At 44.3% G+C, this 22,797-nt stretch overlaps 1 protein-coding gene across 1 annotated transcript in view; it reads right to left on the bottom strand.

Moving 5' to 3' along the window:
• CFAP47 (cilia and flagella associated protein 47) overlaps window positions 1–22,797 on the bottom strand; it is a 757,346-nt gene that overhangs the window by 643,917 nt on the left and 90,632 nt on the right. Inside the window, exons 19-21 of the mRNA XM_014520638.2 lie at window positions 18,727–18,804; window positions 15,605–15,749; window positions 11,674–11,768 (exon numbers count right to left, since the gene is read on the bottom strand). Coding sequence (XP_014376124.2) covers window positions 11,674–11,768; window positions 15,605–15,749; window positions 18,727–18,804 — 318 coding nt within the window. The remainder of the gene's footprint in view (window positions 1–11,673; window positions 11,769–15,604; window positions 15,750–18,726; window positions 18,805–22,797) is intronic.

Here is a 22,797-nt window from a genome sequence, read left to right as displayed (position 1 = left end):
TATGCATAGAACTAGGACTGCTGGAAGGGGCTCCTGTTCCCATCCTGGTGGGACGTGAGGTTTTGGAGCTCGAATACCTGTAAAGGGTGGAGAACCACGTCCTAGAGCCCTACTGTACTAATGTGGTGACTCATCAATAGAGCAGAAAGGCTAAGGCAAGAGGAGTGGAAACTTCCAAGGGTCTGGTCACCCAATTGACTACTGAGACAGAGAGGGAGAAGGGAGAGACTCAGACTCCCTCTAACAGCAACCAGCCACCAGCCATTGAGGAAACTAGCGACCTCGAGGTTAGGTTAAGTGACAGCCCCAGAAAAGAGTCTGGTCAGTCAGTGGCAGAGGAAACGGACTCTGGGGAGAAGTTAAAGGACATCCCTGAGGGTGAAAGTGCACTCCTTACAGGAGCACCAGAACTCCCTGCTGATTGCTTAGCCAGGCAAGAGAAGTTCAAGCAGGAGGTTCTAGAGGTCCCCAGCTTGGAGGAACTCCGGCGGATGGCTCAGGAGCAAGAGAGAATTCACCCCAGCTAAAAATGTACAGGTGGTCTGGGATAAGGGACTCCTCTATCGGTTGTGGGTACCAAAGAACCAGGCTGAGACCTGGGAACCCCGTCGCCAGCTCATAGTACCTCGTAAGTTCAGATAACAATTGTTTTCCATGGCTCATGATTTACCTTGTTCTGATCACACAGGCAAGGAACAGACATGCCAGCAGCTGCAGGCAAACATTTATTGGCCCAAAATTGCCCAGTATGTGACCGACTACTGCAGATCTTGCAAGACATGCCAGCAGATGGGCAAAACTAGGGACAAGAGAAAGGCTCCCCTACAGCCCCTCCCTATCATTGATCAACCCTTTCAAAGAGTGGGTATAGACATTGTGGGCCCTCTGAGACATAAGACTCATAGAGGGAAGAAATATATCCTGACTCTAGTGGATTTCGCAACTCGGTACCAGGAAGCAATTGCCTTGACCTCCACCGAGGCACCTGTAGTTGCTGAAGCCCTAACCAAGATCTTCTTTCAGCTGGGGTTTCCCTCCGAGATCCTGACTGATGGGTGGGAACTTCCTGGTGGAGGTGATGAAGTGCCTGTGGGAGTGCTGTGGGGTGAAACACCTCAAGACCATAACCTACCACCTCAGACAAATGGGCTTGTAGAAAGGTTTAATGAGACCTTGAAAGGTATGCTAAAGGCCTATGTGGACTGTAACCCCAGTGACTGGGATGAGAAACTTCCACATTTGTTCTTTGCCTACCTGGATGTGCCCCAGGAGTCCACTGGGTTCTCGCCTTTCGAGTTGATGTCTGGAAGGTGAGTTAGGGGTCCTCTTGATTTGGTAAGAGAAGAGTGGGAAGGGAAAATCTCTTCCACTAAGGCCTCCGTGGTAGAATACGTGCTCAGCTTTTGGCAGAAGCTAACTGACATGATGAAGGTGGCACAAGACTCCCTGGCCCAGGCCCAGGAGAAGCAAAGTGCCCGGTATAAAGAAAAGGCTCACTTACATACCTTTGAACGAGGTGATAAGGTCATGGTTTTCCTGCCACTAAAGACAGACAAGCTGCAAGCAGCTTGAGAAGGTCCCCATATCATCCTGGACAGGCTGGATGATGTGACCTATGTAGTGACCAGGAGTGAGAAAAAGCGAGAGATCACAGAGATGAAAGGGTTAGGGGTAATCCGGCCTTCAATGAGTCCCTGGGCCAGCTCGGTGGTACTCATCCAGAAGCAGGATGGGTCCATCCGGTTCTGTGTGGACTACCGGAAGCTGAATGCTATTACCACCCCTGATGCTTACCCTATGCCCAGGACGGACTCTTTACTTGATCGCCTGGGCCCAGCCAAGGTTATCTCTACTCTCGATCTGTCCAAAGGATTCTGGCAAATGGCACTGGATCCAGATGCCATAGCCAAGTCTGCCTTTACCACACCTGTGAGTCTATATGAGTTTACAGTTTTACCTTTCGGTGTGCGCAACTCTCCTGCATCTTTTCAAAGACTGATTAATAACCTGTTACAAGGATGTGAGCAGTCTGCCATGGCTTATATCGATGACATCGCCATCTTCAGTCAGGACTTTGAATCGCACCTGATTCATCTGACCACTAACCAGGCAAGATCAAGCAAGCTGGTGTTACTGTGAAAGCCAAAAAGTGCCAGTGGGCACTATCTGAAGTGGTATATTTGGGACATCGTGTGGGTGAAGGTCATATTGCTCCCTTGTGGGGAGCAAGATCGAGGCCATTAGAGACTGGCCGCCCCCACAAACCAAGAAGCAAGTCAGAGCCTTCCTTGGCCTGGCTGGATATTACATGTGGCTTGTCCCTGGATTTGGAGTGATGGCAGCTCCCCTACATGAGCTGACAAAGAAGGGCAGCCCTGATCCAGTGGTCTGGAAGCAGGGGTGCCAGGAAGCATTCAACACCCTAAAGGCTGCCCTGATCAAACAACTGATTCTAAAGTCACCAGTCCATAATAAACCCTTCTATGTAGCCACTGATGCCTCTGACTCAGGACTAGGAGCTGTACTCTTACAAGAGCACCAAGAGACACGGCACCCCATGGTGTACTTAAGCTGGAAGTTAATCCCTCAGGAGCGGAACCTGTCATCTATCAAGAAGGAGTGTTTGGCAATCGTCTGGGCACTGAACAAGCTGAGGCCCTATTTGTGAGGGCAGCAGTTCACCGTCCTATAGGACCATGCCCCATTGCAATGCTTGCAGACAATGAAAAACACCAATGCCAAGCTTCAACGATGGGCCTGGCAGCTTCAGGAGTTCAACTTCACCGTCAAACACATCAAGGGAAGCCAGAATGTGATAGCAGATGCCCTGTTACGAAAAGACTCTAGGTAGTGGGTCGGATGGACTCAGGCCCACCTGAGAGCGCTCTGGCATGGGAGCTCCCCAATGTGTTTCTATGTGTATTATCGTTATGACCAGTCTTATGTGTTGTGTAATCTTGCTTTAGTGGCAATTCAGTGGCTCCCAGCAGCTGTGCTCATAACATAACTGGCGCAGAGAGCTCACTGTATGCGCCACACAGCAGAAAGGAGGTATGACCACAATTCCCTGCCCCACCCCTGCCCTTGATTACTTTTGAGAGCAAGAGACCTCAAGGTTTTGCGTATTTAAGCCTTGTATAGCTTCATAAGCATTTAGCAGGCATCTTTTTCTAAAGTGGTATGTTTGAGTTCAGACATGACAATCCACTGGAGAAAACTCTAACCTGCAATTTAAATATATGTTATGAGACTATAACAAATCTATAAATCAAATAATGAAGCAAGTTTTAATTAAAGGTGAAAACAGTTTCTTCCTGCAATGAGGCCACTGGGCTGTGGTGACAGAACAGAACAGAGAAGTCACGGGATCTAAGAAGCATGAGTTTGAGTCTTGCTCTGGACCTTTGCCAAAGGCCCACTCTACTTGACCAAGCTGAAAATAGGTCTGTGGTCATTTGGGTTGGAGAGCCAGAGTCAGAAGTGATGCTACCCAAACCACTGACTTAGGTAAAATGGCTTTTTTCTACAAAAAATGCATGCCTTAACCACAGCAATGCCATGTGCTATTAGGTTTCGAAGAAGCCTTGACACATTGGACCAGTAGTGCTTAAGCTTTCAGCCCCACAGGCCACATGAGTAGCATGGTGCCAGTCTGTGGGCCCAAAACTGCCCCCCTCTTAATTTTCCATGCCAGGACAGATTCCCCGCCTGACCCTGAACACCAAGATTGGACCCTGGAACCCAGCACCAACCCCCCTGATCCTGTACACCAGGATTGGACCTTAAGGCCCAGTGCCACCCCTGCCTGGACCCCAACACTAGGATTGGGCACTGGGGCCTAGCGTCATTCCCGCCCAGCCTCGGACACTGGGATGAAGCACCCAATACAGCACAGATGGCCCAGGTCTCCCCACAGGTCCACATATCTGGCAGCAGGAGAGCAGTGACACTGTTCCCCTACCACAAACTTTCCCTAACTATGGGAAGCTACATGGGCCAGATGATATGGTGCTATGAGCTAGACCAGCCCATTGCTGGCAGCAGCTTTAACAGAAGCAATATCACCAAAACAAGTAAATATTAAAAAGCACTTTTCAGGAACATTGAACTTGCATTTATATATTAAAAATAAACTATAGGAAATAACTTAAAGCAGCTCTCTCTTCACAGCTCTTTCTGCCACTAATGTAGAAACCTGTGGGCATGCACTTTCATTTCTCATGTCAGCCTACAGCAGTGCCAGTGAATGTTTTTACTTTTGATCCACCCTAGAAGTTGCCAAGAGGATAAATATTTACCACAGCAGGTATTTTGTGACTGGGGACAGAATGTTGGGTCACAAATTCAAGTCCTGCTTAACACAGAACTAGAGCTGGGGTTTTTTTAGTTTAGATATTTAGATATTAATTTAGATATTTCCCACTTGCTTGGGAACATGTATACATTTAGACTGCTAGACTGAGTCAGAAACATTAAATGAAAACAGAGAATGTAAGCATAGAGTAGTATCTTAACTACCTGAATCAAATCTCTTTGATGAAGTATCTTAATCAAATATTTGAATAAATCTATTTTACAGGAAGTCAGTTTGAATCAAGAAGATGGAGGTGAAATTATTGTTACTGATGAAGTCATACAAGAATAAATGAATGTATCCCTATTTAAATTATTTATATGGCAAATTTATCTTTTTTCCAGTTTGTTAGGAATTCCAAAAAAGTAACTCCAGTATGAATAAGATGTAAGACCTGATTTGTACAGGAATATTTATAGAGTCTTGTCAAAGGGCAGATACAGAGCAAAAACAAAATTAAAATTTTAACTAAATTGAAATATTAATGGTAGGATTATTGCCCTGCCTCTCTTGATCCCAAATGGAATAAGTCTTGCAAGAGCAGAATTTCTCTCTCCCAAACAGAAAGAGGGCAGTTAGTTAACACATTCAGAAGGAATGCCTATAAGTCCAAATCCTATTTCACGTTACCTGGCACAAACACAACCACATAACTGTCATTTAGCCACAGGTATGGATCAATTTTGTCTACGATTTCCTCCCCAAAAGTCCCGTGTCCTGTGTTTTACTGCAACAAAACAACCCAGGGCTAAATTTGTTGCACTGTTATATTTTCTCTGACAAGTATTTCTGCTTTTGTCTGACTTCAGTTACCAGGCACTGGCATCAATCTTGATTAAATAAAACGTAGTTTTATAGCAACATATAGTAATGTGATATAAAAGGATCAGATCATTTCTAATGTTAGAGGTCAGAAAGAAAGGATAATTCAGAGAAATCATAGCTCTTTTTTAAGAACAACATTTCATAGCATCCCACCTCTTGCACGTTGTTGCAGTTGCTGATCCTCAGTCCAGATAAAGTTGGGGGGACTGAGTGCAGGTTTGACCATATAGCCTCAAAAAAACCACTGGTTATTGAAACAAAATCAAGGAAACATTCTGGTAAAAAATGGCTGCTCATTAGCAAAAACTAACCCTCCCCACCCCCAAACATTAAATGGATGTTCCTGCCGAAAGCCAGTCTCTGAGACCCAGCAAGGAAGCATCATATAGCAACATGAGAACAGTTGATATGAACATTCATTTCTAGCAATGGAGATTTCTGGGAGGTTTCCACCACTAGAAATCTTTCCAGAAGAGGGAGCAATACAGGACTTCCAGCCAGTAACTAGACCCTCTTCCCCACTACCTAGCCTTTCCCCAGACCAGGGTGATCCTAGTCTGGGAAAGCTGTGGGAAACTGCAGCTACTCCTCTCCTCCCAGTTCCTGGTATCCAGAACTCTATTGCATAAGGACACCATCCTTTCAGCAAGCGTTTACTTACTCTGTTTTTATTACTATATCTGCAGTTTACTAAAATCTAAATTGACAATTATGGGACAATATTTTGTTTCTCATTTCTGCTGACAATTTTTTGAGTGGGACAAAGCAAGCATCTAAAGAGGTTGTTGAATATTTATAGCAATTTTAAGCTGAAAATGTGTTTGAAGAGAACATGGTTCCAACAGGCTGCTCTTGTAAATGAAATATGTATCTCAAAGGATATTACTGGTAAAATAGAAAGCATTTATTAAATTTTGAAATTGGCAGTAGCAATATTAAAAATATACCTATATTCAGTGAAAGAACAGCAAATATCTTTCCCAATGTTGTTCTATGTGATCTATACTATTTCATATTCTTTTCCACATTATTCAGAAAAGCATCACTTCCTCTTTCACAAACTACTGATTTTATCATTTTGAGTCAAAATCTATACTCTTTTACCTAGATGTCATTTCACCGATTTGAATTTTGCACTTTAAAAGAAAAATAGCAATTGAAATGTATGGTTTGAAGCCCTAGCCCCAGGACCAGAAGCTTAGCCACTGACTTCAATAAGGCCAGGATTTTATTCCTAGATCTATGGAAGCATGCTAAAATATGATTTTATGATATGCAGAAATATGATTGTCTGACAGTTGGCTTCTGTCCCCTGGGGAACTTTGTACATAGGAGTTAACACAACTTTAAATAAATATCCAGCAATGAAAATCTCTCACTGACTTTATGTGAAATCTTAGCTTCGAGGAATATCACATCTGTAACTAAAAACCTGATCTGAATGGTGTTGACTGAAGCCAAACTAAATTTTAGGTATGAGCAGAATGTGAGTGATTTAATGAAATGCCAAATGATCATCTTCACCACAATGGATTTGGGAACTTCAGCATGGCCCTTGGTGAAAGAAGAGAGATTTTCCAGAATGTTGCCTTCTTATTCACCATAAGCAATACAAAATGCACATACTATATACATAAAGAATCTATCAGAGTTTATATATTTTGTTACAGCTACAATAATGTGAGTCAAATTCATTCAATGAAGACAGAAAAAATTCATCTTCACTTACATCCCAGATTTAGGATTACATACCCACAAATATCAGTGGGAGACTTAAAAAAAACAAACAAACAAGGTACAAAATAGTCTTTATAACTATTATCATAATCACCACCACAACAATCAATCATCGTTGCTGTTGTATCTTGTGCATTCCATATTTTGTAATAGCATTCAGTGTAAGGATACTCATCTTTAAAACATGCTACTTTTCTGCCCTTTGTTTTTCTCTCTTCCTTGCCTTCATTCTCTCCTTTCCTTGTTATTGTGTCAAGCAGAGTTCTTCCCTCTGCATTTCCTTCCCCACAGCAATTCCCAAATCAGTAGGCTCCACTTCCACCCCCACTCTATTCAATTCACTAAAATCATTAGCAAATGAAGTGTTGACATTAATGTGTCATCACTGGGCTTCACAGTTGATACCTCAATATGATTAATAGGGGAAAAGGGAATTCACACAATTGTGTCACCCTGTCTTCAAATTCAGCATAAGACTTCATTTTCCATTCAGTTTACATTTGAAAGTCTGCCTCTGCAACTATGAGGCCTGAACCTTAGATTGTGTAAAACCAAGTATGCCATGCATCCATATTAAATACTTCAAGACACCTAGGGAATTTGAAACCCCATTATTACAAGACACTTCTCCTACAAAAGTCAGGAGCGTGAAGCGTTTTCTGGAAGAGTATTTTAACAATTTGAAATTCATTCTTACTGAAATTAAAGTGAAGTTAAGCTTTCTTCCAAAGTGTAATTTAGACTCTTAATATCAATTAGTCATTTCATTTTTGAAAGAAACCTGCGAAAAATTTGGAATGGATAGTGTAACTGAGTAGTAATATTCTCTTAGGCAAAGTGCAGACATTCAGAGGGGTTAGGGGAGGTTAGTTTGCATCCAAAATGTCCACCTGATCTAAGGTGGAATGGGAAAGACTGGTGGGGCAGTTGGTGGGATAGCACACTTGGAGAGTATTGGGAATGTGCAGGGGGGTTGAGGGACAGGCAGGATCCATGGGAGGGACTGTGAAGGGCAATCAGGGTCCACAGTAAGGACCAGCGGGATCTGAGGTGCAGGCACCATCCACAGGAGGTATCATGATGACAAGCAGGATCCAGAGGCGGAATGGGGTGCAGGCAGGATCCGTGGGAGTGATTGGAAGGGCACACGGTGTCTGAGGAGGGTGTTGCTTGGGTCCAGGTGGGTTTGGCAGGATCATGGAGGCTCACAGTGTCAGTGGGGGCACTTGGGGAAGATCCAGGGCTAATTTTTAGTTCCCCAACCCGTCCAGCAAACCTACCCCCACATCTCTCCTGCCCTTCCCCCTACTGATACTTACTTCCTTGGCTCCTGGCAGTGGCAAATGCTGATAAAAGTGGCAGCCTGAGCAACTTGTGGGATGGGAGTGGGGGTTGGTGAGTGTAGTGGGGGTGGGGACACAAGGGGCCAGGGTCTAAAAATAGCCCAGTGCTAGGGGGGCAGATAGGAAAAGTGCAGTGCCAGGGATGAGGCCAGTAACTGGTCTTTCCCAGCCATGGGACTGTGCAGGTAACTGTACTAAAGTTTGATGCGCCAGTCTAACATAAATCAATTAAAATGTAAGTGTACATCGATCCAGGTCTATTTTAGACTAGGTTCTGCCATTTTTACACTGATCAGTGTGCACAGAATTTCTGTACTGTTAGAGGTTTAGATTGATTTCCCATCGCTGAGACAAGGTCCAAGTGTAAGGTCCATACTGGGGCGAACTAAGTTAGACCAGGGGCCCATTTTTAACATGATCTAAGCTCCCCTTAATCCCATCCTTCCCCCCCCCCGAATGTCTTCACTTAGCCTTAGTATCCCACCATATTAGCAGCTATTGGAACAGAGCACAAAACTACAGGTTACTTACTATTGACTCACTGCTACATTACACTCCAACGAGATGTAAATGAGGTGGAAACAGGCCTCGAGGAAGTACACTGGGATGTGAATTTACAGCACATTAACTAATCAATGATAATTCCTACATGGATATTCTCAGTGTGCCCCTGAGAGGACTGTGGAAGTCAGAGTAGGAAGTGCACTGTAAAGTCACACCCTACCTTATCATGCACTAATCTTCTCATCTACGCAAGCTCCAGATAAAGAAGTTGTAAAACAATGGACATCAAAGAGTAGCCAAGTCAAGACTAAAGAGACAAAGTATCATTTATGTAAATATTATTTTGAATGACCCTTAATGTAAATAGTGGGCGCATTTTACTTCAAACAAAACCAAAGGGGAGGGGATATTTTGCCCCCCACCCCATAATGAAATGTCTCTAAACTTCAGTAATTCATTATAAGTCAATGTACTAGGCTCCTCTGCTGCAGAAGTGGACCTCAGCTGCTTATTCTGGTCCATAACAGTCAACTTCTATACTTTTTGAAGCACATGGAGTTGGATAAACCCCAATGCCTGTTTTTGAAACAGTGCTGAATACAATTTACCTTTCACTCTTTTTGACTACAGCCTTTTTTGAAAACATAAATATGCTATTTACTTACCTTAAACAGAAACATCAACAACAAGAGGAAGATGAAAGAGTGGGCCCTTACTGAATGGGGGAGACAACCTATTGACAGACAATGTGTAAAAGGCTGAAGTACTCAATGCCTTTTTTATCTCTGTGTTTACAGGCAAAGTCAGCTCTCAGACTACTGCATCTGGCAGCACAGTTTAGGGAGGAAGTGAGCAGCCAACAGTGGCAAAAGAACAGGTTAGGGACTATTTAGAAAAGTTGGATGTGTACAAGTTTATAGGGGCAGACACGATACACATGAGGATGCTAAGGGAGTTGACTGATGTGACTTCAGAGGTGTTGGCCATTGTCTCTGAAAACTCGTGGAAATCAGGACAGGTCCCAGACAATTAGGAAAGGGCAAATACAGTGCCCATTATTAAAAAAGGGGAAAAGGAGCAATCCAGAAACAAACTGGTCAGCTTCACCTGCAGTCCCTGAAAAAATCATGGTCCTCAAGGAATCCATTTCTAAGCACTTGGAGGAGAAGAAGGTGACTAGGAAGTCAGCATGGATTCACCAAGGGCAAGTCATGCGTGACCAACCTGATTGCCTTCTATGATGAGATGATTGGCTCTGTGGATGCAGGAAAAGCAGTGGATGTGACATACTTTGACTTTAGCAAGGCTTTGATACAGTCTCCCACAACATTCTTGGAAGCAAACTAAGGAAGTATGGTCTGGATGAATGGACTTTAAGATGGATAGGAAACTGGCTGAATAGTTCAGATTAAAGGGTAGTAATCAATGGCTCAAAGTCTAGTTGACAGCGAGTCTCAAGTGGAGTGCCTCAGGGGTTGGTCCTGGGGCTGGTTTTGTTCAACATCTTCATCGACAACCTGGAAGAGGGGATGGAGTGTACCCTCAGCAAGTCTGCAGATGATACCAAGCTGGGGGGAGTAGTAGATATGCTGGAGGGTAAAGCTAGGATTCACAGTAACTTCAACAAATGGGAGGACTGGGCCAAAAGGAATCTCATGAAATTCAACAAAGGCAAGTACAAAGTCCTGTACTTAGGACAGAACAATCCCATGCACTGGTACAGCTTGGGGACTGACTGGCTAAGCAGCAATTCTGCAGAAAAGGACCCAGGGGTTACAGTGGACAATAAAGCTGAATAGGAGCCAACAGTGTGCCTCTGTTGCCAAGAAGGCTAATAGTGTACTGGGCTGCTTTAGTAGGAGCATTGCCAGCAGAGCAAGGAAAGTGATTCTTCCCCCCTCTTCGGCACTGGTGAGGCCACATCTGGAGTACTGTGTCCAGTTTTGGGCACCCCACTAAAGAAACGATGTAGACAAATTGGAGGGAGTCCAGCAGAAGGCAACAACAATAGTTATGGGGCTGAGGAACATGACTTCTGAAGAAAGGTTGAGGGATCTGGACTTATTTAGTTTGGATACGAGATGACTGACGGAGATTTAATAGCAGCCTTCAACTACCTGAAGGGAGTTTCAAAGAGGACGGAGCTAGACTGTTCTCAGTGGTGGCAGATGACAGAACAAGGAGCAATGGGCTGAAGCTGCAGCAAGGAAAATTTAGGTTAGATATTAGGAAAAACTTCGTTACTAGAAGGGTAGTATAGCACCGAAACAGGTTACCCAGAGAGGTGGTAAAATCTCCATCCTTGGAGGTTTTTAAGACCCAGACAGGCAAAGCCTTGGGTGGGATGATATAATTAGGAATGGTCCAGCTTTGAGCAGGGGGTTGGACTAGATACCTCCCGAGGTTCCTTCCAACCCTAATTTTCTATGACTCTATGTTTTTATGATCTATTGGAGCCTTTTAACATTTTACGGCATGTTTAAATATCCTTTTTTTATAGCCTTTTGGGGAGTTCAGAGTCAAGACATGCAAGTTTCGCAACAAGTTAATTACTTTTAGTTTTGGGAGCAATTTGGTTGATATACAGTCTCCTTTTTATTTTATTTTTTTTTTACTGTGGTTCTGCATATTTTTCCTCTTTTAAAAAAGTATTTGAAGCAATACAGTTGTACTTTTCACTTCCATATGAGGAAATCAACAAAAGAAAAAATATTGAAATATCTGAAATATTTCAGACTTCCAAGTTTATCTTCTTAAAAATCAGATTATTTTCCAAAGCTGCTATTATTATTTCAATGACTTGTTACTTTTGTCTCACAGAATATAAGATGCATTTTTTCTCTAATCTTAAAAAAAACACTAAAGATATTCTTCTAAGTTAACATAATTACTGCAGCCTCACTAACTTACTTCTTTCGGTGTGAAGGATATTGAGCATTGTAAAGTTGACTTTCCTTTTAACTCCACAGAAAATGAATAAGGTTTCTGAGGATAATGGTCAACCACTGTAAAAAAAAAAAAAAAAAAAAAAAAATCAGTTTTACATGCCATTACAGTATACATGAAACTTATTCTTTAAGGCTATATTACTACAACTAGATTCCCAATATATAAACTTCCATAGCATAGGTGATGCATAGGTGAAGTACAAGGGGGGGGAGGGAGGGGGGGGCCACAATCCCCCCCTGAGATTGGCCGCCACTGAAGCCACAGTCAGCTTCTGCATGTGATTGCTGCTTGTCACAGCCTCCTTTCCCCCTGCCGCTGACATGGCCACAAGTGTCTGTGGGCAGTCCCCACTCACCACCCGACTCTGCCGCTGACACTGCCACCGGCGTCTGCAGGCAGTCCCGACTTGCTGCTCACCATCCTCACCCTCTCCCCCCCACTGCTAACGCCATCACTGGCATCTGTGGGCAGTCCCCACTGGTGCCTACAAATGGTGCCCCCCAGTCTTGGGAGGCACCAGTCATTCATGTTCCATAGTAAACTTTCCCAGTGTGACAAGACTGAATTTATTTTTTAATGTATTTAGGGTCTGAACCTGAGAAGTACAGATCACCAGCAGCTTCCATTAAAGTCACTGTCATTTGAAAATCATCACTGTAAATCAAGCCATTTGTGGTTTCTTCTCTTTTTAAATAAATGCCTTAGGCTAAAAAATACTAAGTAAATATAAAGGTAACTAATAATATAAGTGAAGACTACATAGCCATAATTTTGCTTTTGTAAAAGTATCACAATATAGATTCCCAACCCTGATTGTTAGGTCTGATCTACATTTACAGACTAAAACTTGCTTTCTGTTATCATATCCTTGCATGCATCCACTCTCAATTTCAGGTCTTGTCAGTAAAACCTTGAATTTTCACTGATGTAAAACACTTTTTGAACAGCAAAAGTCCTATATCAATAGTGTTACTGCAATACAACATTCATGTGGATGATGCATTATTTGTACCAGAGACAAACAGCAATCCAGCAACAATTCCTCAATGCCTCTATTTGTGCAACAGTGGCTCTTGCAGTCAGAACTGTAAACTGCCTTAGGATGAGAAGGCCACTCACAACCTTCAAAATCCCCAGCATATTTTGAAAATGCCTCTCTGCTAGACTACTTCTGCAAACCCAACATTGCAAATGTACAAGTATGGCTCCACATAAAGCACTAGTAAACATACTACTGACACTTTTAGGCTAGGGACAGACATTCAAAAAGCCTAAGCCTGAACTGATTCAATCTTTACAGGCTAGTCCAACCTGTAAAGCTTGAACTGATTTGGAGGTGGATAGACATTCCCTTTTCATTCCAGAAATGCAGGCACATGCCTGCAGTGACTCAGGCTAAAAGCCAGGAGGGGTGCTAGAGCGAGCCCTCCCTTTCCTTCCACAATGCTAAGCTGAAGGAGTGGGGCGTGGCCAGGCCCCAGCAGAATGCTCTGATTAGGGAGAGGTTTAAATTCCCACCCTGGCCTGCACTGTCTCAGGCTTCCCCTGCCCCTCCTCCCCCACATACTTATCTGTACATGGCAGGGCACAAAGGAAGTATGTTTTGAAGTTATTGTGAATGCCCTGGGAGTCTTAGGCAAAAACTGAAAAATACTACAAGCAATCCAAAAGAATTTCCAAATGCATGTTTTTCACAGGGAAGGTGAACAGAATTTCCATTAATATAAATCAATTGCAAAGAGGAAAGAAATACACTGACACCAGCAAAACGCATGGTGCAAGCAAATAAAATACATGGGAAAAATACATGGGAAATACAAATTAAGCCCTGCAAGACATCTAATAACAGGTCATTTAGAGCATGATTGTGAACTAAACACGTAACCAAAACACTGATTTGGTTTTCCAGCCTGAGAATCCAAACCAGATTACATGGGGGAACACCTGTTCACTAGAACGCCCCAAGGGATGACAAGGTCCAATGGTCACAAAATCCTCCAAAACCGTTTTAGGCTGGACATAAGGAAAAACTTCTTTACTGTCCGAGCCCCCAAGGCCTGTAATAGTATCACTTCAGGGGTAGTGCAAGCACCTACTCAGGACTCTTTCAAGAAACATTTGGATGCTTATCTTGCTGGGATCCTTTGACCCTAGCTAACTTCCTGCCTCTGGGGCAGGGGCTGGACTTGATGATCTTCCAAGGTCCCTTCCAGCCCTAATGTCTATGAAGTCTATGAAATATTGCTCAAAAGAAGTGTAATAACTTTAGAGCTGATTTCTACCAGGCTTTAATCTGCATGTATAGGCAATCTGCCACCTGGAGACTGCAGCATTAATTTCAGGGACTGATGCCTAGTCCCTGAAATTAGTGCTGGTTCTCCCAAATTGCACCAGTATTTACTGCACATCCCTAAGGGTTCTTCTGACATAGTGGAACTTCTTGAATACTATTTCCTCATTGGGGAACTTTGTGACCGGGAAAGGAAAAAAAAAATACACAGCTTTTAAAAAGCAATTTCAAAACCAGTCAGTCACATTTTACTTTTGGAAAAAAAACTGAAAACAGATACAGATCTATGGAAAATTCTAAATGTCTATATGAAAAACCCTCCCTCTGGTAAGTCCAAAAGAACCCAGTAGGTGGCACGAGTCCTTTTAGCATCTCAGGGCCTGTTTCTCCTGCCCAATCTTTTTCTAGTCAGTGAGGCTGTTGACAGACGTGAAAAAACTCAGCTATTAGATAGAAGTGCCAATAAAACCCCACTAAAGAGCCCAATCTATACAAAAGTTGGGCAAACCAGGTCCAACTAACACGATGCTCCTTCTGGGCATACACTTGGCTCAGTGCAGGAGCGTGTGGAGTTTAAAGTAAAGTGCCCATTTTTTTTGGCTTTTATGTCTGTAAACAGTCTCTGAAAGAGTTCCCACTAGACAATGATTATCAAACAAGCCACTTGATATTAGCATGGTTCAGTGTGCAAATACCTATATATGATTCGCAACATAAATCCAGATTTCAAATAGAAAAACATACTACCAAAAGCACTCTAACCTGTTGGGGTCTTTCTGAGTTCTTTGCAATATAAGAATTGCTCTATTATTTTTCTGTAGCCAAAAAATGAGTGAAACATAAGAAAAAAAAAAGTGCCATACTGGGTCAGACTCATGTTCCATCTAGCCCAGTATTTTGTCTATGACTTTGGCAAAAGAGAGGGAGAGCATTGAATCAGGTACAGTTTTCAACATTTTTTACTTGTGGACCCCTAAAAATTTTGAATGAAGGTGCAGACCCCTTTGGAAATTTTAAATGGAGGTACAGACCCCTTTGAATTCTAAGTGCGAGTATTCACATACTTTTAATTGATTTGATCATAATCATCTTTTGCAGACCTCTTAGACATACTATGCGGACCCCAGAGGCACCTTGAACCTAAAAAGTTCAATACACACTGCCTTAAGAACTGATCTTATCCTTTTGTAAATTTCCTAATGCTTTTGTGACATGACCCCCCAAGTGACATTTTTGGTTGGCTTTAAACAAGAGAGATGTGATTTCTCTGGCCTGTAAACAGCTGGATATTCTAGGGTGCTTCCATCTGAATAGAAGACCATCAAATAATGACTTCTGGTTGCTCTTTATTTCATAGATTTCATAGACATTAGGGGCTGGAAGAGACCTCATTAGATCATCGGGTCCAGCCCCCCTACCATAGGCAGGAAGTCAGCTGGGATCAAGTGACCCCAGCAAGAAATAAATCCAGCTGTTTTTTAAAGGAGTCCAGAGTAGGTGCTTGCACCACCTCTGGGGGGAGGTTTGTTCCAGACCTTAGACACACTTCAGCTTATCATGTTTTCTGTTGAACTACAATTCTGAAATAATAAAAGAAAATACCTGATTGGTCGTTAAAGTTCAACTTAAAGTCTTTATACTTGGATAAATCAAATTCTACCCTGGCACATGCTACTCCTTTGTTCTCCAGCAAAAAAGGAATGGTGTGGGTAGAACCAACATGAACGCCATCAAAGTTGAAGGATTCCTGTAATTTAAGAAAAATATTAATGCTAGAGCACTGTTAGGCCATGAATATACTTCAAAAGTACGTTAAAATCCCAGAGATATGGTGGGACAGCTCTTATGACTCCACTCTGTTTCAGAAGGACACGGTTGAGGGAAAAGGTCATGGTGGTGCCTTCTATGTCAAAAGCACATACACTCATTCCCTGGTTCAAGAAGAATTCAGCAAAGCAGAATGCATTTGGTGACAAGGGAAGGTGAAAGATGAAGCACCAATATAATGGTGGGGAAGACCACCTAATTAGGAAGAGGAGATGAATGAGGGAGACCAAGGTAACAAATTTATCTTAAAGCTATGGGAAGGTACTGATGGGAGACTTCAATTTTCTAGACATCTGCTGAAAGAACAATGCAGCCAAACATAAAATGTCAAGCCAGTTCCTAACTTGTATGGAGGACAATTTTCTGTTCCAGAAGGTGGAGGATACAGCTAGGGAATCATCAATCTTGGATCTTGTCCTGACAAACAGGGAAGAATTGGGGGAGGGCATGAAAGTGATGGATAACTTGGGAGGAAGTGATCACAACATGATAATATTCCAAATCCTAAAATAGGGAAAGCATAATGTCAGAAAAATTAGGACACTAGATTTCAAAGAAGCAGATTTCATCTGACTCAAGGAGTTAACAGGCATGGTGCCATGGGAAGACGGATTGAAGGATAAAGGCACCCAGGAGGGCTCGGAGGTTCTAAAGGGCACAGTAGTGGGAGCCCAACAAGAACCTGTCCTAACACGATGGAAGCACAAGGTAAGAGACCAATGCAGCTGCACAAGAAGCTCCTAGGATGCTTCAAATGCAAAAGAAAATATACAGGCAATGGAAAAATGGGCAGGTAACCAAGACATCATATCAGGAAATAGCAAGAACCTGCAGGGACAAAATTAGGAAGGCAAAGATAAAGAACAAGCTGCACCTGGGAAAGGAGGTTCTATAAGTATGCTGGCCAGAAAAGAAGGACCAAGGAAGCTGTGGGTCCTCTGTTAGTAAACCAGGGGGGACTACTAACAAAAGTTGCAAAAAAGGTGGAGCTACTCAACAGCTACTTTGCCTCAGTCTTCACAAAAAAAATTAAGCTGCAGCTAGACACCTAATAAAAATCATATGGATAAGAAAGAGGGCAAGCTGAGGGAGGAGTTAAGAGAAACAGTCAAAGAACTTTTATTGGGTCTGAAGTAATTCAAGTCAGCAGGGCAGGATGAACTGTATCCCAGGGTCCTGAAAGGCCTGGCAAGAGAGATCTTGGAACCCTTGATCTTCATGAACTGGTAAGGATGGGCCAGGTACCAGAAGACTGGAAAAAGACCAACATGGTGCCCCTCTTTAAAAAAGACAAAAAAGGATGTCCCAGGGAACTACAGACCAGTTAGCCCCACCTCAATACAGGCAGTCCTCAGACTTACGACAAGATGTGGTTTTCAGGAACCAATTGTAAGTCAAAATGTTGCAACTTGGAACCAATTTTTTAATAAGAAACAATGTTATAAATGAGGGATTGGTTCCTGAACCAAGGCCCGATACACTATTTTCATTAAAAATACCCCAGAATGTTGTACTCGAACAATTACAGATGAGTAATATAGCTACATTAATGTATTTATATTGTAAATAGCAATCATATTGATTTGGAAGGACTTCTTTGAGGTGACTTTGCTGGACTTTTTGAAGGGTTATTGGCTGGAGTCTTCTCAGTAGTCCTGGCTGCAGGTTTTCTGGAGTCTTGTCTGCTTCCTTAAAAAAAGCGTCTAAGGAAGTTTGGACAGATGTTCTCCAGGGAGATGGGCAATGCAGTATACTTGTTCGCTGGCATGGCGTCGCATCGGAACAAGTGTTATAAAGTCGAAACTGACGTAATAAAGTTGAAACAGGGTGTCAATTTATAAATGCTGTAAGTGCGAAACGCTGCAACTTGTAACACTGTAAGTCGAGGACTGCCTGTAGTTGGGAAGTTACTGAAGCATGTCCTAAGGAAGGCCCATCTGCAAGCATGTGGAGGAGGAAAGGGTGATCACAAGCAGCCAGCATGGATTTAAGAAAAACAGATCATGATAAACAACTTGATTTCCTTCTCTGACAAAGTAACTACTTGGGTGGATGAAGGGAATGCTGTAAATATAGTATCTAAGTTGTGGACTCTTCATCACTGGAGGTGTACAAGAAAAGGTTGGACAACCATTGACTGGTATGAACTGTGGGGATTTTTGCTATAGTGGGGGATGCAGCCCTCTACCTAGGATCCCTTGAGCATATACTGACAACATTTCATAGAAGCAGAACAATGGCCGTTGTGGTTCCCTTGCTTTGCCTGTGGCAGGCTAGGGTGTTAGGGCAGTGTTGTACAGAGTTTAAATTATGGATTGTACGGGATGGTTTAGACAGGAATGAACCTCCCTCAGGCAGTGGGGTGGACTAGGTGACCTCTAGAGGTCCCTTCCACACCTATTTCTCTATGATTCTCTATAGTTCTCTATGAAAATACTGCAGCTCAAACGTCTTTTATTCATCAGCTGCCTAGGCAGCTCATTGTTCTGGCCATTTGCTCTTCCCTGGACCACAGCCTGGAGACTGCACCACCAGTGCAGTTTCCCAATTCAGCACATTTTTCTGTTGATTCATTTCATTTCACTTCTCCTCTTGGGCTACCTTAAGAAAACCTCTTTTCTTCATCTTTATAGCCTTTTCATATTTTCCTGTAGGCAAATCTCTCAGCTGTCATTTGGTCAAGCTATCATACATATATTTAATTTAAAATCACTCTCCACAAGTCATTCCCTTTAATGTCTTTCTAAGAAATTTTTTCCAGGAAAAAATAATAAAAAATGTGAATTAAGGGAAGAAAACTGTAACACCTCCCATTGAAAGTTTAATACAAATAAAATTAAATATCACCAATCCTATCTAGAATAATAACTGATGTAATATATGATACCAATACTTACTATGTTGATGCCTACTTCAGGAGTCTCTACAGATCCACCAATCCTAAATTCTAATGCTTTTGTGTGGCGAACTGCTACCTATTTCATAGAAAAAAAGTAAAATTCTTGGCAATTTTGTTACAACACTACTCCAACATCACAGCAATTTTACTATACTAGGCACTTTAAATAACAAATTTTAAAAATCAGCTTTAAAAAACAGACAACAGAAAGACAGCCAAAATATTCTTTTTCAGTTTCCATGAAAGGAACTGTCCTCAATCTAAATTAATTTCAATATTAACATATTATAATAACATATAATGATAAAGTACAAGCAAAGCTATTTGTTCTCTATAACACAGAAATGCAATGATTCAGGTGTGTTATGAAGTCATAGTGTGGAGGGGCACTGTTTGTGTCTGCCACTTTAAAAGCAGAGCCAAGCAGCCAGTAGGTGCTTGATTGTGGCGACCATTTTAGATCTCTGGCCGCCCATATAAACTAGGCAGTTCGCTGTTGGCAGGGCAGGGAGTAACACTGCCTGGTTGCAAGGCTCTATGCAACATCCTGGAGGTAAGGGCAGGAGCTGTAGGGGATGGCTTGGAGGCTCCTGGTCCTGGGCATGACCTAAAACTGCACCCTGCCAGGAGTGGGTGTCCTGGTGGGGCTCTCAGTGGAGTGTGAGCCCCGAGGAAATGCCAGGCCAGTTATCACCCTGGTGAAAGGTGGGTAGGGGCACCTTAACCCTAGCCCTCACCTTTGGGTAAGTTATGTAACATCAGAGGGAGTAGAGCCAGGCAAGGTTGCGGCCACCTGATCCCTGTAGGGTGTAGGACCCTGAGGAAAGGTAGTTGGGGCCAGGCATGGCTACAGCCACCTGAGTCCACCGGGGAGGGAAGCCCCATGGTCCCAGTGAAGGGGGCAGTGTGGAGCCCCAGTGAAGGGGCTCGTGTGGAGCCCCAGTAAGAGGAATAGGCCTAGGTACATCTTCAGACACCTGAGGCTGTAGTTTGGGCCACAGGCCAAGTAAGGAGGCTCAGTCCAAGAGCTAGGGGTGAGTCCTGACCCTGGTAAGTCCTCCACCACTCGGAGGCTAAGTGTGGGTGGAAAGCAAGACCTATAGTGAGCACAATGACCTGCTGCTCCAGGGGGAGGGGAGGAGTGAGAGTCCCCGTGAGACCCCTGAACACTAGCCGTGGTGTGAGTTAAGAATGCCCCGGTGAGGGGTGGCCCTAGAAAGGGAGCAGACAGGAGGGAGCCCACTGGGGAGAAGAACCAGAGGGCTGAAAGCCCAGAGCGTGTGAGCATATAGAGTTGCCCCGGAAGGGGCCAGAGCAAACTTAGACCTGGTCAGGTAATTGGCTGGCCACTACCCCAGTGAGGGTTGCGGGAGAGGCCCAAAAGATGGTACATCTACCACCCAAGGTACGAACTAGATAAAGCCTATGGCCTAAGGGGCCTGCTCGAAGAGGGAACAAGGCAGAATAAGTTGTCAATGCATAAAAGAGACCCTGTGAGAGAGGGTGGAGTGTGGGAGGTTCTAGTGAGAGGAGGGCGGTATGAGTGTGTGTGAGACTGAGGCCTGACGACGAGGCCTAAGCTTGGTCTGGCTGTAAGACAGGAGAAATCTGTCCTCTGCATGCCATCTGTGAGGCTTGGGCTGCAGTGTAGGGGAGGAATGGAGCCGCAGATAGCGCCCCCTGGCACTGGGGCAAGAATGGGCAGCCTCCTGCCCTAATTAACAACTTAATTAATTACCACCAAGGCATGGCAGGAGAGACAGACGGGCGGCGAGCCCAAAGGCAAATGGGTCAACTAGCACTGTGGCTAGTCCGGAAGTCCTGCTTTGCCACACACAGGTTAGCAAACAATAGATCTGTTGGGCCCCATCTACATGTTACAAGTATCATGCAGTTATCTGGTTCATTGTGCAATTACCTTAAGTCCAGCTACATGTGCAAAGTAGATATCATGCCATAAAAAGATCCAACCATCTATAAAGTTAGACCTCAAAAATGTGTAGTAATTTCATAGGTGGCTGCTATTACCTTTAATTTGCACCTGCAACAGGATCTCCCCCGGGGCTGGGAGCCCTGTCAGCTGATGGACGCTGAGTCCTGCAGCTGTAAACGCTGGGTCCTGGCAGCTGGGAGGCATAGCTGCCCCAGGGATGCGTGAAACCCCCAGGCCTGGGGGATCATGGCAGCTGCAATCTCCCAGGCTTAGGGGTATGTGAAACCCCTGAGCCTGGTAGATCACTGCTTCCCTAATCCATCAGACCCAGGGGTGCGTGAGGCACCCCTGGAGCTCGAAGCTCCTTAACTGAGGGGCTTCCCAGCCAAGGGAAATTGCTTCTTGCCAGTGCAGAGGAGCCAGTTTATTGCATGGCAGGGTGCACAGTTGTGTGTGTATCATGCATTAGAGGCCATCAAGTCTTTACTTGCACACGTTGAGGGGGCCCTGGAACACTAAATAGCAATAAGCAATAATTGAAGAAGGTAAACTGAAATAATTGAAGAAGTGAAACAGGTAAATTGAAATAATTGAAGAAGGAAAACAGGTAATCAGGTAAGTGACATGGGCCTGGGTACTGCTGGGATTAGGGGGGAGGTCCATTCATCTTCAGGAGGCCTCAAATGCCTCTATACTAATGCCCACAGCATGGGGAACAAGCAGAAGTAACTAGTCCTCCTGCTAGCCAGCACCAACCCAGACATAGTGGGGCTCACTGAAACACGGTGGGACCCAACGCATGACTGGGCAGCGAATATCAAGGGCTACAGGCTCTACAGGAAATATAGGACAGGCGGGAAGGGTCGGGGTGTGCCGCTCTATGTCAAGGAGCAACACACATCCACAGTGAGTAACACTGGGTCAGAGGAGGAGCAAACGGAAGTGCTCTGGGTTAGAATACAAGGGGGTCGGGGAGAAAGGGACTTAACGGTGGGGGGCTACTACAGACCACCCAACCAAGGAGAAGATCGAGACCAGGAATTCTTAAGTCAGCTTACAGAGAAACTTAGGTCCAAGGATGTGGTCGTCATGGGTGACCTAAACTTTCCAGACATCTGCTGGCAGGAGCAGACAGCCAGGTATGACCGCTCACGCAGGTTCTTAACTGACATACAGGACCTCCATCTAACCCAGGAGATACACAGCCCCACCAGGGGAGATGCCTTGTTGGATTTGGTCCTGGCCACGGGCAACGACCTGATACAGGGTCTGCGGGTGCTTGACCATCTGGGCGACAGCGATCATTGTCTGCTGGAATTCACCATCCAGCGCAAGGTGGCAAAAGCCTCCAACAAGGCTGCAGCCCTCGACTTCAGGAGGGCGGACTTTAACGAGGTGAGAAAACTAGTGGGGGAAGCACTGAGGTCCCAGAGCAGGAGGGAGTTGAGTGTCCAGGAGGAGTGGTCGCTCCTTAAGGAGACGATCCTCCAAGCTCAAAGGGAAGTAATCCCTACATGAGCCAAAGGGGGCAAGAGGGCGCAAAGGCCCCCATGGCTCATCCAGGAACATCTCCAAACAAAAAAAGGAAGCATACACCCGTTGGAAGGGAGGGGCCATCACAAGAAAGGGCTATACCTCGGTAGCTCAGGAATGTAAGGGGGCGGACAGGAAGACCTAGGCGGAAATGGAGCTGGGACTAGCAGCCCAGATCAAGGGCAACAAGAAGTCCTTTTTCAAATACATAGTGGGGCAAAAGAAGGTGCCAGGTAATGTGGGGCCTCTGCAGGACATGCTAGGAAATCTGGTTGTCTCACCTGATGGTAAAACTGACATATTCAACAATTTCTTTGCCTCCGTATTTCTGAGGAGGGACCTGGATATCTCCCCCACTGGCACCCCCGAGGGCCCGGTGGGTGACATACCCAGGCCTACGGTTAATGAGGACCTTGTCAGGGAACTTGTGGAGGGACTAGATGTATTTAAATCCACAGGTCCTGATGATCTCCACCCCAGAGTGCTGAAGGAACTAGCAGGGGCCATTGCGGGACCTCTGGCACAGCTCTACGAGCACTCATGGCGCTCGAATGATGTGCCGGAGGTCTGGAAAAGGGCCAATGTGGTCCCCATCTTCAAAAA

Source organism: Alligator sinensis, unplaced genomic scaffold, assembly GCF_000455745.1.
Source record: "Alligator sinensis unplaced genomic scaffold, ASM45574v1 scaffold243_1, whole genome shotgun sequence".
NCBI lineage: Eukaryota > Metazoa > Chordata > Crocodylia > Alligatoridae > Alligator > Alligator sinensis.
The sequence above is the reverse complement of the archived record's forward strand: the minus strand, read 5'-3'. Positions and strand labels throughout refer to the sequence as shown.